Genomic DNA, 16,280 nt, shown 5'->3' with positions numbered 1-16,280 from the left:
TTCTTTCATCTATTTGCAATATAAATGAAACTGACCGAGAAGTAATAGTCAATATGTCAGCGTTGTTTCAATGATTTTGAGGAATGCCTTTTTTTTTTGTTCATCTCCCTTCAATGGAAGTCTCAGGCAGAAGAAAAATTCTCAATTTGCAAAGCATTCTTCATCATTATTGATATATGTGCATTTGTAGGCAAGGTTTTTGCACACCAGATACTCGACCAACTGTCCCATTGATCATTTTGATTGTCATATGCTCGAAGACAATTAGAGGCACACGATAATCTAGAAGAGAAAAGATCGAGGCAGATTCAAGCTCTACCCAGGGGAAGTTTATCAAATGCAAGTTTTGATAGAGAATCCGAGATAAGAGGCTGAAAAAATGAGCCAAAGAGTAGTGGAGATCAAATAATTGAAAAACGGATATTTCGAAATGCGATCACATGTTGACATAGTATAGCATAATGTATCTTTTCATTTTGCAATGTAATGAATTTTGCTATGCAATGAATATGATGTATGTTTGGTTTCAATTTGTTGGAAGTTGCGTTTAAAACTTTTAATCTTGTACGCGTGTTGATGGTGGAAATATGTTGTATATTCTAAAGATGAAGTATTACTCATTAGTCTATCTCAAGTTGAATAGAGCAAAGCTGAAAGGTCATCCTTTCACTTCAACTTTCGAAAACATGGCTAGGTCTAGACTATGTGTCATTAATTAATCATTCACCACATCGTCTTATTTGGCAGCTATTCATTCTTTGATCAGTGACATTGAACAAATATAATCAAAGATGAAATATAGTACATTTTCTCATTAAAATATAAATAGCATTAAAGCTAGTTGGGACAAATCATATTTAAATTTACAAAGAGCCCAAGTCCCTTGAATCTTCACAAAGAAATTTCCATATTTCAAATCAGAATTGCATTATATTTGCACTAAAATTGCACCAAAACAGCAGTAGAAAAGCACCTAAACTGCACTAGAAATTCACCACAACATCACCAAAACTGCACTAGTAAAGCACCAGAAATGCACCATACCTGCAGCTCCTAATTTGCACTAAAACAACACTAGAATTGAACAACAAACAGCAGTAGATTCACACAAAAAACTAAATCAGAAAAAAATTTGAAAAACAATAACGAAATATAGTTTCTTCTTGAAAAACATGAGATGATCTTTTTTGTAAAACAAAAAAACTGATCTTTAAAATGTGATAAGTGCTTATGTTCCTAGATATTTTGATGATCTCCTCACAAATGCAGGGACACTAATTAAGGGGGAACACCAGTTATTGAATGAATGTTTGTCCACTCATGAGATGAGTTATGCAGGTTGTTTGTCATCATCAAAAAGGGGAAAATTGATAAGTGCTTATGTTTCTAGATGTTTTGATGATCTACTCACAAGTGCAGGGACCTGGTCCTCCGCAGAGTATGAATACTCTTCCAGTTGTCAAAGTGTTGTACAGCTGTAAAAGCTGTCCGTGTCAGAAAGTTGGTGAAGCTGCAGAGTACTTCACCAATTAGAAGCGAGGAGGTTGCGTGTACATTGGACAATAATTCTTCTTGTCTAATATATTCAACTTACAACCAACAAAAATATTCATTCATTCAAAAGGAGAGAGCCAACACGTATTCTCAAGAACTTACAAAGAAAAGTTTGCAAGGGACCTGGTCCCTGCAGACTGCGATATGAAAGGTGACAAGACAGCCGTCAGAAAGCTGCCACCTCTGACGTGGTAGGTGAGCAACTTTTCAGAACAGCAGGCTTTCAGCCAATAGGAGTGTTTCAACGAGTTTGTGTTGATTTATATTATCTCTTTATGCTTATACACAAACTCAAGATTTTGGCAAACAAAAACTCATAAGCTTAAAAGGAAAAAGCCATCTTCAAGGTAGAACGATACTTACACTCAACAAAAGGATCTGATAAAAGGGCTGAAGCATCTTTGTTGAGTTTGAGTTTTGTGTCTATCATTTTATAGGTTTTTGCATCTTGAAACTTCTCAAGTAATACAAGCAAAGACCATTTTGGTGAAGTATTCTCCAGCAAGCACAATAAGGACCTGATTAAGCTGCAAGCATCCTAATGTGTCTTAGGAGTTATACTTCCGTGCGTATATTGTAAATCTGTTCCTAGTCTATAAAAGATTCATATATTTGTTTCTATGTGGAAAGGTCTAAGTCGGTTAGAGTTAGCCAATTTAGTGAGCAGTGTTGTATCTGCTCAGTCAAAGTCTAAGTTATCTAGGAGCTAGTTGATTTAGTGGGCAGTGTGGTATCTGCTTAGAAAAATCTATATTAATCGTGAGGGTTAGTATAGTGGGCAGTGTTGTATCTGCTCTGGCTCAGCTAAGTGATAGGAGATATTGCTTAGTGTGGAGATTAGCAGGCTAATCTCATTTTGTAAACTGGCTTTTACTTTTGCTTGAGAAGATTAGTGAAAGCAGTTTTTGAAAAGTCCTGGCAGGCCAGGTCGTGGTTTTACTCCCTTGAGCAAGGAGGTTTCCACGTAAAACACTTGTGCAATCTTTATTTTCAGTATTTTATTTTACTGTTTGTTAGTGTAACTGTGTTGAGGACCTGGTCCCATCGATAGTCGTGGATGCATACATTTCAACAAAATGTAACTGCATTTTGTTGGATTGGTAGTATTTTTTCTTGTCCAACTTCAACATATCTCGTCCACATGTTGAATTATTCCGTCGTTGATAGAGTTTGTTCTAGGTTGTTATTTTCGTCTCTGTTTTTTTTTCTGCCACTCAAACCTGGTTCTTTGTAGGAAGTAAGAGATGAGGAAACAAAGATTCAGTTTTGAGGGTAAAACTTTCTCACGTGGACAGTTTATAAGTCTGTTAAATATTAGACAGTTGTTTGATGAAGTATTAAAAGTGTACCAATTCAAGAAACATGGAGGACTATTAGTGCTCCATGTTAAAAAATAAGGATTACTTTAATTCTAAATTCAAAGATAAAGGATAATTTTGAGCCTTTCCTCAAAAAGACATAATCATTATCATATCAAAATACTTGGAAAGACACAATTAGGACTACCACTCCAATCATCAGTCATAATGCAATTTTTTTTTTCAAATCATGATTTCATAAAACTTTCTTAATAGAGATTTACCTTTCTAAGCATTTAAATCATAATTTTATTCAATTGTGAGAAAACCTTTCACAAATCATTGACACTTTATCTTAAAAACATCTTTTAGTCATGAATAATTTATTTCATAAAAACATGCATGAATCCATAATCAATTCATAAAGAGAAAAGACATAAATTCCCCCTGAACTTATTTCGAAAAGTCAGTTACACGCTTAAACTATTGTGATGACCTATTACACATTTAATCTTATTCAAAGTGATATTAATACCCCCTTAGAAGTTGACATGGCACAAAAAGTGTCTTCACCTTCCTTAAGGTGCGGGAGAAGAAGAAAAAATTTATGTTAAACGGCAAGTTTAAACACGTGGCACTATTTTATTGGTCATTATATAATTAAGTATTATAATTTTTAATATATTAATTATGTTATTTTTTTTTCTTTTTTTCTTTTTATTGGTGACCCTAATTTCTTTAAAGTTTTTATATTTTTAATTTTTTTTATGTTCTTCTTGTTCACAATTCTTTGTCACCATTGATGATTTCTTCAAATATCCATCACTTTATCTTAAGAAGGAACTCTAAAAAGAAGTAAAAAATGGTGGGGAGGATGTTGATTTCCATCGGAAAGTTTATAATTTTAACTTAAGGTTCATGATTTTTATTCGAACTCGCCGGAGGATTCACCGGAAAAAATTATGAAAAAGATAATGACTTCTATTGAAAATCCTATGACATTTATGCATAAAATTCATGATTACATTGCCTAATTTTTTTTTAAAAATCCATTGAAAAAATAATTCTATCTTTGTCTTCTTTATTTTTGCCAGAGCACCACCTACAACCATCACAATGTTATTTTTGTCTCAAGTCATCAATAGCATATTTAATTTTACACACAAAGAATACTAATGAAATGCTTGATTTTCATCCATACTTATCAAGATTTCAAAAGAACTTTTACACATCTGAAAATTTTTATTTGTTTCACCGGCAACATTGATGTTGCCCACCGCCTATCGTCGATGCCAACATCACTAAACTTCACAATTGTCTTATTGTCTCATGTTCTATCTTCAAATTTCTTGTTTTCCCTTCAATTTATGAATAATGAAGAAGAATGAAGAAATTGATTTTAAGAAGAAAGAAATGTAAGGTGAGAGAAGGAAGAAAGCCTATGTTTCTACTTTTTGCAAAAGTCTAAGAAAACATTAAGCAAAAATGGTTTAAAAAATTAAAATAATCTTATTTACGTGTCAAAATGCGTGTATAACACATTTTCACACAAAAACTGATATTGTCTTCGAAAGGGGGTATTAATTTCACTTTAAACAAGATTGAGTGTGTAATATGTCGTCATGATACTTTAAGCGTGTAATTGACTATTCGAAACTAGTTCAGGGGGGAAATTTATGTCTTTTCCCATTCATAAATTGAAGTTCATAAGTTCATAGTCATAATGAAGTATAAATCTTGGTTCCACATGAAATCAATTATAAAACCATGTAGTTTAATCAAATCATGCATAATGGAATTGAATATAAATAATTGAATCACAATAGATAGAACCCATGGAGATTTGCATGAACCCTAATGGAATTTGGGTGAAATCAAATTAGGAGATTAAAATTTCTTTGGGATCCAATGGATGAAAGGGATCCATTGATGAATTCTCACATACCTTGATAATCAAAACCTAAGAATACAAAGAGAACGAGACCTTGAAACTTGAAAGCCTAACTTCTACTTAGAGAGCTCTTGAGAGAATTTGGAGAAGAAGACTTGAGGGATTTTGAGAGTTTGAGTGAATGGGAGGATTTAAGCTTAGTCTTAGGAGTAAAAATGATTATATGGGTAGTTATAAGGCCAAAATGACATAGTTTATGGGTTAAGTGCGTAGGAAAAAACTAGAATACCCTTAATTTAAAATTGTCGAACAGGTCTACAGTTTTGACCGACGGTCCGTCCTGTCCAACCGTAGAACAAACTACTAGGGTCAACTTTTCTGAACAATTTCTGTAGGAAACTTCTACTGTCCGTAGACCCTTCTCGTAGGAACCTCTTTTTCCAAAATTTCACCAAGTCCAGGACCACTTCTACAACCACCCCCTATGGACCGTAGAAGTTTCTATGGATAATCTTGGTGGTCCGTAGAACTTCTTCTGGGGCTTAAAATTTTTCCCGTTTTCTAGTGCCTTTCCACGAGGGTCTCGTGGGAACTGAACTAGTGTCAAATTTCTGCAACTTCCTTTCCAACCTCAACTTTCAATTTTCTTAGGTGTTACATTTTATTTGTCAAAAACCTAAATTGATTTGTGTCTAGGATAAAGATATACCTAGTTACCATGCTTGGTTATGAAACAAGATGAGAGCTTAATGCTTTGGGATTAAATTTTTTCCCATTTTCTAGTGCCTTCCCATGTGGGCTTTCCTATGGACCGTAGAATCTTGTACGATCCGTAGATGGTCTCGTGGGAACTGAACTATTGTCAAATTTCTGCAACTTCCTTTCCAATCTCAACTTTCAATTTTCTGAGGTATTACATTTTCTTTGTCAAAAACTTAAATTGATTTGTGTCTAGAATAGAGATATACCTAGTTACTATGCTTAGTTATGAAACAAGATGAAAGCTTAATGCTCTGTGGTTGGTTCAATCTATCCCCACTCAATGATGCAGTTAGATTGTCAATTGTGATAGGTAATTAGAGGCCAAAAGATCATAATAATATTACTAACCTTGTAAATCAGTAATTTGATAACCATTCAGATTCAGATTTATATAAGTTTAAGTGACTGGGCTGATTTGCTCGGCTGAAAGTGCAAGTTGTTAGACCATTTTAGCATAGGGTGTCATTTTTTGAGTCATTCTTATATTCATCTCTCATCTGCAAAGGGATTCTGTCATATCTTTTAGTGATCATACTTTTATCGTCATATCTTTTAGTGATCATACTTTTATCTTCTTTTTATATATACTAGACACAAGTGCTTGTGCTTTCACGGGCCTAATATCTATTATTTTTTTGTCTCACTTTATGTGACATAGATGGAATTTAGATAGTCAATTAAATTTTAATATGATTTTTAAATATTTTAAGTTATTAATTATTGTAATTTATAGTATTTTTACATAATTTTAAAATAATATATATTACTTCTTTTGTCCCAATGTATGTAGCACATATAGAATTTCAAGAGTCAATCAACTATTGTTAATTATTGAGATTTACAATACTTTCTACGTAGTTTCCAAATTAAATATTACATGTTACTTCTTTTGATTATTGTAATTTATAGTACTTTTTACGTAATTTTTTTAATAATATATGTTACTTTTCTTATCCCAATGTATGTAGCATAAATAGAATTTCAAGAGTCAATCAAATGTTGTTAATTATTGAGATTTACAATACTTTCTACGTAGCTGCCAAATTAAATAATACATGTTACTTCTTTTATCCCATTTTATGTGACACAGATAGATTAATTTTATGAATCAATTGAATTTTTATATGTTTTTTACAAATATTTTAAGTTGGGAATTATCATGATTTATCGTATTTTTTACATAATTTTTAAATATTTAAAAAATTAAAAAACAAGACAAATAAATTAAAATGATTTCTTTACTCGTAGAATACTTAATTGAACAAAATAAGAAAAAAACATTAAATATTAACTACTAGATATGTATTAATTAACAATTGTCTTCATTATCTCATGCACTACAAAAATATTATATACATTAAAGTGAACGATTTTTTTAAGATTGATTTTTTAATAATAATTGTGATTTTTTTTATTAACAAAAGCTTAATTGTGATTATTTTTTTTTATTAACAAAAGCTAAATTGTGAATATAGAGATTTATAAAGAGAGAGAGAAAATATATGTCTATGAATAAAGGATAAGCACATGGGACCACAATTGTGGAAAAGCTAAAGGACTTGGCAGTGCACTCTCTGACATACAATTGTTGCCTTTTTAAATAGACTAGGGGGTTAGTGCCCGTGCAAGGCACGGGCAAATTTTGTATTGGGGTTGCATGGGCGAATTTTCTGTTGGCGTGAAAATAAAGAAGACGTGGTGATGTTTTAAATATATTACATTACTTTAGTGCAAGGTTATACAGTAAGCTTGCTAATGAAAAGGAAAAATGGGTGTTAGTGGTGCAGTTGCGGGTAAGGCTGTCGAAGTTGGATTCTGAATGGAGTTCTGGCAAAAAGAGTTGACTGGCCTTTGTGGCAAAGTAGAAACTGTACAAAGTGGTGGGGCAACTGATTGATTTGATGAGATATCCAAAAGTGAGCAAACTTTGTATTTCCTGTAAGGCAGGAATATCACATTAAATATTTGTATCTGAGATTATAGCATAAACAAATGGAATTGGACTTACCTTCTCTGTACAGAGGTCAAAAGTAGCTGTCAAAAAGCTTGGGTTAACTGTAAAAGTTGTTTTGAAAGAAAATGTTTGGTTAGTATGTGATAGAAATAGTAGTTGAACAAAGAATTAGGAGTGGTAATCACCTTTAGTTTGGTTTTTCTGGAGTTGGTGGCTCCAGCTTCTGCTTCATTCTTAGTGATGATGATTCTGCCTGTTCACTCACTTGTTCTGGTTCAACGTGTTGCTTTCTTTTGCTTGCTTCCTGGATATTGGTTTTGTTAGGTGCTGTAAGAGGATGTGTGGTGTATTCCTTTTCCATGCACGATTGGATATATAGTTTTGTAGTAGTTGTGTTTGGAGTACGTGCAAACGCCTTTTTTGCCCGAATAGAAAAGATCTTGTTGATAAAGCCTGTGTGGAGATCTTTCATAGGTGGACAATTGCTCTATGAGAGTGAAATGAATATTTATGAATTTATTTTGATAAGTTTATTAATGTAAGAATTATACATATATTATTTAACTACAATTTATACCTTAGTGGAAGTTCTTTCGTAAATCTGTTCTGCAGTCAGGGATAGTAATTTCTCTCCCTCTTTGTTCATAATCATTCCTGTTGTTGTACCAGAGTTATCTTCCAGATTTACATTAAATCGGCACCTGTGATTGTATGTTGAAAATACTATTACTCATCATTGCGAATTAAAGAAGTAGAAGAATTTGATATCATTGGTGCAGTAATAGAGTACCTGGGGATGAGCATTCTGTGTTGACCACAGTTCATACAGTGAATTTGCATGATGATCGGATAACGGACGTCCTGTCCACAATTGGAACATACTAAAATGTAGTATTTCTTTTGGTTAGCTGGGAAGGATATCTTTGCTTCGATTGAAAATGTTTGTCCCTGTGTTAGAAAAAGAGTGAATGCAGGTGTTTGTAGTGGGTTTTAAGATTAAATAATGAATCAATTTCTTACTAACATCTTCTTGGGATTTGGCGTTTGCAATTAGGGTGACTTCTTCATCTACTGGAATGGAGATGAGAGATCCAGATTTGGATGTGCTCCTCAAAGTAAATGAAGTAAGTGTTGCTTTGTTCTCTGTAATCCTGCAGAGAATTCCCAAGAAGGTTAATTGTTGACAGTGTGTAATTTATCTATGTAGAATAACACTGAGAATATATGAAGGAGTACAGTAATACCATGCTCGTAGTTGCTGGCTCTGTGCATAGGGGGGGATCAATTAGAATTGTTGTGTTGAATTTGGTCGTCAATGATACCCCTGTGTGAGTTAAATTAGCTAGTAGTAAGTGTAAACTCAGAGATGATTTGTAGTATGCCAATCGAGATCATTTAAAGCTAGTATGGTAAGACTAATCAGTCATTAGTGAAATGGTAAGTAAAACCAGCATCAGAAACAAAGAGGATGTTATATAAAACCAGCATCAGAAACAAAGAGGAGGTTATATTATATATATATATATATATATATATCATTATGACAGCGGACAAATAAAACTGAAATGGAAAAACGGTAGATTTCTCCGAGTATACATTCAGTTGCACACAGATGTGTAGGTAAACTCACCTAAGTGTGTTACACCAGTTATCCAATACAAATGTAAAATTTTCCTACGAATAGAACATCTTTTGTACAAATAGAAGATTGATGTAGGTGAAACCAACAATATTAAAGCCTATAATATTGGTAAGTCATTAGGCAAAACAGAAGCTATTTTTTTTGGTGGCTTACCGTTGTATCTTGATCCTCCTATACGACGTGCGAGTATTATAGGATATTCATGGAGCTGCTGCAACAGTTTGTTGCCTTCGTTATCCATAATGGTTTGATCCCATATAGTGAAGGTGAAAGTGTGTTTACTGTAGAGTGCAACAAATTTATGTGGATATTTATTGTTTAAAAGTTTACTAAAAGAAACAATCAAATTCCTTTTAGGTTAATACTTACAATATATCCATAACAATAAGTTCCTGTAACCATTTGTTCATACTCATAAGATATCGCGGTGGAAAACAATTGACAACGATTGCTAGTATATCTGTTGAGGATGACATTTAAAATGAGCATATGTACATTTGAAGTAGTAAGTTCGCAGATTTATTAAAGGGTAAAGCAGACATACCAAACTCTTTCTTGTTTAGATCAGTCGTTGCCTGGAGGACCTGCTGCTTAATATCTGTAAAAGATGTGAGAGTAAGTTTTGTCGGAAGTGGCAATGCATCTACATCATTTTCCTCAACTTCGACCAGTACGCTTTTCTTATCAAAAACCAATTCAAAGGCATGCAGTGGTTTTTCATATTTGGAACTTGACGGTTGCATGCGTGTTCTTGCAATGTAGTAGGTGTGGTAGAGCTTGATCCAATCTTGATAACAGGGAATGTCATCAGCGTAAACAATGCCCTTTATTTGATCTTCCTATGGTTGAACATGAAATTTAGCTATGCTTAGAAGCAGAGTTGACACAAATATAGACAATTTACATGAACAACTGTAAGTATTTATTAGGCTGTCTAATAGTTCAAGTTTTGTGCTAATGTGAATAGCATGATGTATAGAATGGTTGGGAAAAGGTAATGGGAAATGATGCAGTAGGTCCATTCTCATTCAGCTAAATGAGTAATTGCACTTCTGAAGTATTGAAGCTTTTCGCAAATAGCAGTTGGGGTTGTTACAACCTGGGAATTCAGATTAGTTAACAGAATGTTGAAGAATACAGAAATCAGGGAAAGTAAGCCAAGAATGCAGAGCCAAAAACAAAGATTTTCAAATCTAAATAGTAACACTTCGGATTGAAAGAGAAGTCGTAATCATTATGTTATTCCGGTTTTTAGTTGTAGATACTTCTGAGTTTACTCAAGAGTGGCATTGGTCCTTTTAGTCTCAGTTGATGTTTAAGAGCACATTAGTAGCTGTAGCATGAAAATGGAGAGATGGGAGAGGGAATCATTGTCCTATACTGTATCTTTGTTTTAGTTATAATAATACCCGGAGGCAAAAATTTACAATCAAAGATAGTATAAAACATACCAAGAATGCATGATTAAACCAACAGGAGATAAAGCATTGAAAACAGAAGCAGGAGAATGTATTTCTCCCATTGGTCAGACAAATAAGAATTCCTTTTATTTTCACAGTTTGAAGTCGAGGTATAAGTCATTGTTCTTTTCTAAACAATTGTTTTTACCAAAGCTTTCAGTTTACCAAAATTTACAAGCGAAGACAACAGGAAGAGCAGCCTGTTGTATGTTCAACACTGAAGACGTAGAGAGAAAAGAGGAAGATGACATTGGAAAAGTTGGCTGGACTGTTAGAAGTATATAAATGTTGAGGATTGATTTGCTGATATGTGAGAAAAATATTTAAAATAGCACAACACACATGTTAATTGAAACATTAAAAACAGTGATGTAAAATGAAAAGCCAGAGGTAGTAAAAATGAGGCAGTAATAAAGAGTAATGTAGTACCTGTTTATCTTGAAGGATCATATTTAGATATTTCACCCTTTTTTCCTTGCTTTCTGCTGGGCCACATATATCTACAATTTGTATCTTACAGATCCAGTCTGAGCTTTGTGGAGTTAATTCACATATACGAATATTTTGTTCCATCTTCTGATGAGACAGAGGAAAAGGAAAGCTGAATACATATTATAACTTAGTAGTAGAGGTGAAGAAGAATTGGATGGAAAGAACAAGAATAGAAGTAATAACTCAGACGATATTACATTTTTATATGTTAGATGGATAATTCATGAACTTAAAAGAATGCCTTTTTAATAATTTCATTATACACTATATTGCAAGTAGAATGATCATCATAACTGTCTGGTATAGTAGGTCGAATTAGTATTTTTACATGGTCAGAACTTTTTGCGCGTGACAAAGCAACGTAGAGCTGACCATGTGAAAAAACGGGTTCACGTAAATAAATTCCCACAAAATCTAGTGTTTGACCTTGAGCTTTATTTATAGTCATGGCAAAACATAATCGAATTGGAAATTGAGTTCTTTTAAATGGAATAGGTAATTTTTCATCTTGTGAAGATAATAACGGTATTCGAGGAATAAAAACATGCTTGCCCTTGAAATCACCACTGACAATTTTGGCACTAATAACGTGGGTTTTAAAGTTAAGGCAAATTAGTCGTGTTCCATTGCATAAACCTTCGGAAGGATTTAAATTGCGTAAGAGGATAACAGGAGAATTTCGCTTGAGAGTTAACTTATATGGTGGTAGACCAGAGGGATTTAAAGTATGCAAGAAATCTTCATATTGACTTTGATCTTTTGGTTCTACGGTTTCGTCAATTCCAACAAGTGTCATAGTATTTCCCGGGAATTTATGAATGAACATCTCATTAATTTCAGCTACAAAATCGTTTTTAGTCGTTAAAATAACACGGGATGTTATAGAAGAGATATCTTCAGTGAGCATGTTTAAGTTTGGATGAATAGATTTAAACAAAATGTCTAATGATTCTTTTTCATTTACATATGGAATAAGAAAAGATGGTGGAATTTCAATTTTACGCAGGGCATTTACACTTTCTTTGCCATTTCCACTCTTTAGTAAATACTCAGAAAAGGTCGGATCTGTTCTGGCGCGCATGTTTTGCACCAGCTGATACTTTTCAAGGTGATCCCAAATGGTAGAATTTAATAAGCTTTCATTAATAAAGTCTTCTTTTTTGCCATTTTGTATAACTGGCAAAGTTTGTCTAAAGTCGCCACCAAAAACAACAACTTTTCCACCAAAGAGTGTGTCTGTGTTCATAATATCTTTTAGAAATGAGTCAAAAGTTTCAATAAGTTTTTTTTTGGCCATTGATACTTCGTCCCATACTATTAGTTTTGCATCTCGAATTAAGGAAGCAAGTGAACTTTGTTTACTAATGTTACATGTGCAATTTTCACGTGTGTCTATAGGAAGTTTAAAACGGGAATGAGCAGTTCGTCCTCCAGGAAGTACAGAAGCTGCAACACCAGAAGTTGCAGTAGCTAATGCTATAAATCCCTTAGATCGTACAGTAGCTAATAAGGCACGGTATAAGTAAGTTTTGCCAGTTCCTCCGGGACCATCAATAAAGAAAGCCCCTGATTTATTTAGGGAAATTCTACTAAGTATAACATTGTATGCCTTTTGTTGTTCTTTGTTCAAATGGGTATGTAACAATAGATCTTCATTAGTTACAGTGATGTTTCGCTCTAGATGGATGTCTCTAGCTTGTTGCATTATATTGGAAGATATAGTTGAAGAGATAGTCTTTGATATGAGGTTGAACTCATTTATATTATGGCCCATTGAATGTAAGATATCATTGATGTGATTTAAGACTGAACAACAAATATCATTTGTCTGTATGTTTGGTATATTTTGAAAGTCTTCCGACATAGGACATTGAAATTTTTGCCATAATTCTTTTGGATTAGCAGGGTTACAGTAGGCTAAAAGTGTTGCAAATAAATGTCTGAGGCTATATGTCATTTGATAATTAGCAGCCTCTGACATACACTCTATTAAGTTATTATCAGAAGCAAGCAAGCCGTTTTTTTCGGCTGCCTCTCTAAATGTGTTATAATATCTTCCATTAACAGTTCTAAGATCTTCATAAGATTTTGGTCCTCTTATGTTCATCAGTAATAGTCGAAGATAGTATCTTTCGCCTTCTGTTGGGTGACAGGTGACGACACGACCAACGACATTGCCTTGTTTTCTTCGTGTCCACATTTTATTACTTGTAGACCAAACAAAGTGCTCAGGAAATTCTTTGTATAACAAGTTAAGTTCAGTTGCAATTTTGTTTGTTTTGTTCATTGAGAAGAATTCTGTTAACATTGTTCTTTTGATTGCAGGATTATTCAACACCGAATTCAAATTAGAGCTTGTCCTGAATGAGACAAATTGTTGTCCATCAAGATGAAGTTGAAGATGATATACTGCAGGAGTCATTTCACTAATAGAGAAGCCAAATAGACGCCACATAGCTTCTGGTGGTGAAACCCATCTAGCAGATCGATAATCTTTTATTTCATCTATTTCTATATCAGAATCATTATTATGTATATGAAAAGCAATTTTGTCATGTCCTTTGCAAATGTATTTGTAAATATACTTGACAGCTTTAACATCTGAACAAATTTCAACATTCATGTGACAGTTAAATTTGACCAAGAGGTATGGGTTGTAGGGAACAACCCATGAATTATCTAGATATTGATTTCTAATTTTAAAATATTTACCAGTATCTCGTCTTATGTAAATCGGATAGGAATTTTTGCCCTTAGATGTTTCAGTGACGTAATTGTGAGGGTATTTAAACTTACAATGTCTTGTTTTTTTCATGCATGGACTATTAGAATTTAAAACTCCGCATGGACGATGAATCATATGCTTAATAACTAAAGAGTGTAAATAACTATTTGTAGCAGGATCAGGTATTTCAGCACAAACCAGCTGATCATAAGCCTCGGGAGTTAATAATTTATAGTTATCAGCAAGTATGATAAGGAAATGTGCATGGGGTAAACCACACTTTTGAAATTCTATAGTGTACATAAAAGCAGCGATTTTACCAAAGAATTTTTTCTTGGTAATATCTGACTTTAATTCTTCGACTTTTGCCTTGAAGACTCGAGTTATTAAATCTGGTCGGTTTTGGACCTCATCAGTTGGTAATAGGAAATCATGTATTTCTTGCCACGAAGGATTACATGTCATAGTTAGGAAGATATCAGGTTTTCCAAATTGTTGTACTAATGCAATAGCATCCATGTATCGACGACGCATGTCTCGTGGACCTCCAGTAAAGCTAGCAGGAAGGAACGTTTTTATCCCAATATTTGAGGTGTCTCTTTCTCCTTGTCGTAGAAGATCCACCAATCCGGATAGTACTTCATACCTAAATAAATCTTGATTGAATACCAGAAAGTCCAACCTTTGTGTCTCAACTTTTATAAATTCATCTACAGAATATTGTTGGAATAATCTACCAGAATGTGAAGCAGTATTTTCTTCAGTATCTCTAATTTGAAGTTTATAACAATAATACTCACGGCATGAGACTCTGTTTTTCTTCTGTCTTTGTTTATGTAAAAGTTGTTCTTCAACATTAAGAAAACCATCAATTGAGCAGCAGTTAGATACAGCAGGAAGGCCGTCATTATTAGAAGTAGAACGTTTTCTTGAGAAACTGGGTTGTTGTATTATTTTTTGAATGCCACAGTGCCATCCATTTTCTCCGAAGGGAAATAACAGAGGATACTGTAACGAATCATAACAACCGTAGTAATAGTGTACCAGTTGGCTATTATTGGAGTGAGTATGTATTCGAATATGGGGAGTAGAAATAGCATTATTTGATTCATCGTCAACCCATATACCAGCAACTTCTGAGACGGTGGGTAAATTATATGTTCGTTGATCCATTGCAGAAGCACATTTAAGTGCAATGTAGAAATCAAGTAAGTTTGGAATGCTTGTTAAGGATTTGAGAAATATAGAGTAAGGATTAATTTTTAGAATTTCAACCAGTTTTGCAATAACTGATCGGTTAAGAGTTTCGGAGAATAACATTTTGTTAATTACGTCGGCATCATTGTCATAAAAGTAGATTTGTAAGTTTCTTACTTCATTATTTGTAGGAAGGAGGCTATTTATGAAATGATGCATTTGTCCTTGAACTTTAAATGTGTATATACCCTGAGTTCTTTTTTCTAACTCCTTATCATATTTGACTCCAAGTGAGGTAAAGGCAAACATGTTATTATATGTTCTGATGTAAGTACGGAAATGATTGGATTCTTCATTAGTTCCAAAGTAAAGACTTTTTAATGCGGGAGGTAACCTATGAGAAACTAACTTTATAGAACCATTACTACAGCAGAAGCCAGGAGATTCATATTGAAGTCTTCTAGCTGCACAAAATTTGCAGTTTGGAACTTTCCTTAACACAGTGGGACTACAGGGCAATGTATTCAGATTAGAGCATTTTACTCTTGTTGGTTCATGTTCTGCAGAATGGAAGGACAATTTAGAAAGGAACAAATGGAAAAAAGGATGCCAAGGATAATATAATAAATACAAATAAACCTCTGATAGTTGTTCGTGATTGGTACAAAGTAGAATGGTCATTGCAGGTGGTTGATGTTGAGCCTGTAATATTATATGTAATTAATGTATATAAGGTAACTATTCATTTATTATGGGTGACTAACTTTAATTGGTACTAACCTATTTCGTAGATGCTCTCGCATTGAGATGCCGAGGTAACAGGTAATGGTTTATTTTGAAGGAACACAATAGATTGCGGTGGAGTTATACTTTGACGGCCAGAGTCAGTCTTTGTAAAATGGACAGCAGCAAGATTTTGGGGAAGAGCATGTGTTCGAGCAGAGTATTCTGCCCGGCGTAGTGCCAGAAGAGCTACCCTTTTTTCGGTTGGTATTTTTTGGTAGGAAATTCGGTTTCTAAGATTTTTGGCTTCCTTTTTGGTAGTACCCGTTTGTTCAGATAGGATTGCATTCATTTTCCGTTTAGTGCCAGACATCTGAGGGCACGTATTTAGTGAAGTTCTTTTATTGAAGGTAATATGTTAGTGTTCAATTAGGATCAGTCAACACAGAATAACACAGTACAATGTAGACTGAAGAACATAGCAGAACAGTAACAGAGGTAAAAAAACTATAGAGTAGGAAAATGCAGAAACTTACGTTGTCAGTGAAAAGTTTGTTCTCTATTTCGCCAGCTGAAGAAGTG

At 33.8% G+C, this 16,280-nt stretch overlaps 1 protein-coding gene and 1 long non-coding RNA gene across 2 annotated transcripts; both read right to left on the bottom strand.

The window, feature by feature from the left end:
- Positions 1–7,872: 7,872 nt before the first annotated feature.
- LOC102584836 (uncharacterized) lies at positions 7,873–8,427 on the bottom strand. The gene is made up of 3 exons (XR_368977.2): positions 8,250–8,427; positions 8,037–8,160; positions 7,873–7,946 (listed from the first exon to the last, which is right to left on the bottom strand). It is a non-coding gene; the product is annotated as an uncharacterized lncRNA (long non-coding RNA).
- Positions 8,428–11,282: 2,855 nt separating this feature from the next.
- LOC107059121 (uncharacterized) lies at positions 11,283–16,050 on the bottom strand. The gene is made up of 3 exons (XM_015305548.1): positions 15,756–16,050; positions 13,943–15,535; positions 11,283–13,654 (listed from the first exon to the last, which is right to left on the bottom strand). Exons 1-3 carry the CDS (start codon positions 16,048–16,050, stop codon positions 11,283–11,285), a joined length of 4,260 nt encoding a protein of 1,419 aa, XP_015161034.1.
- Positions 16,051–16,280: the final 230 nt, after the last annotated feature.

This window comes from Solanum tuberosum, unplaced genomic scaffold (genome assembly GCF_000226075.1).
Source record: "Solanum tuberosum cultivar DM 1-3 516 R44 unplaced genomic scaffold, SolTub_3.0 scf00829, whole genome shotgun sequence".
In the NCBI taxonomy this organism is placed as follows: Eukaryota; Viridiplantae; Streptophyta; class Magnoliopsida; order Solanales; family Solanaceae; genus Solanum; species Solanum tuberosum.
Note: the sequence above shows the minus strand (reverse complement) of the source record. Positions and strands in the feature narration are given on the sequence as shown.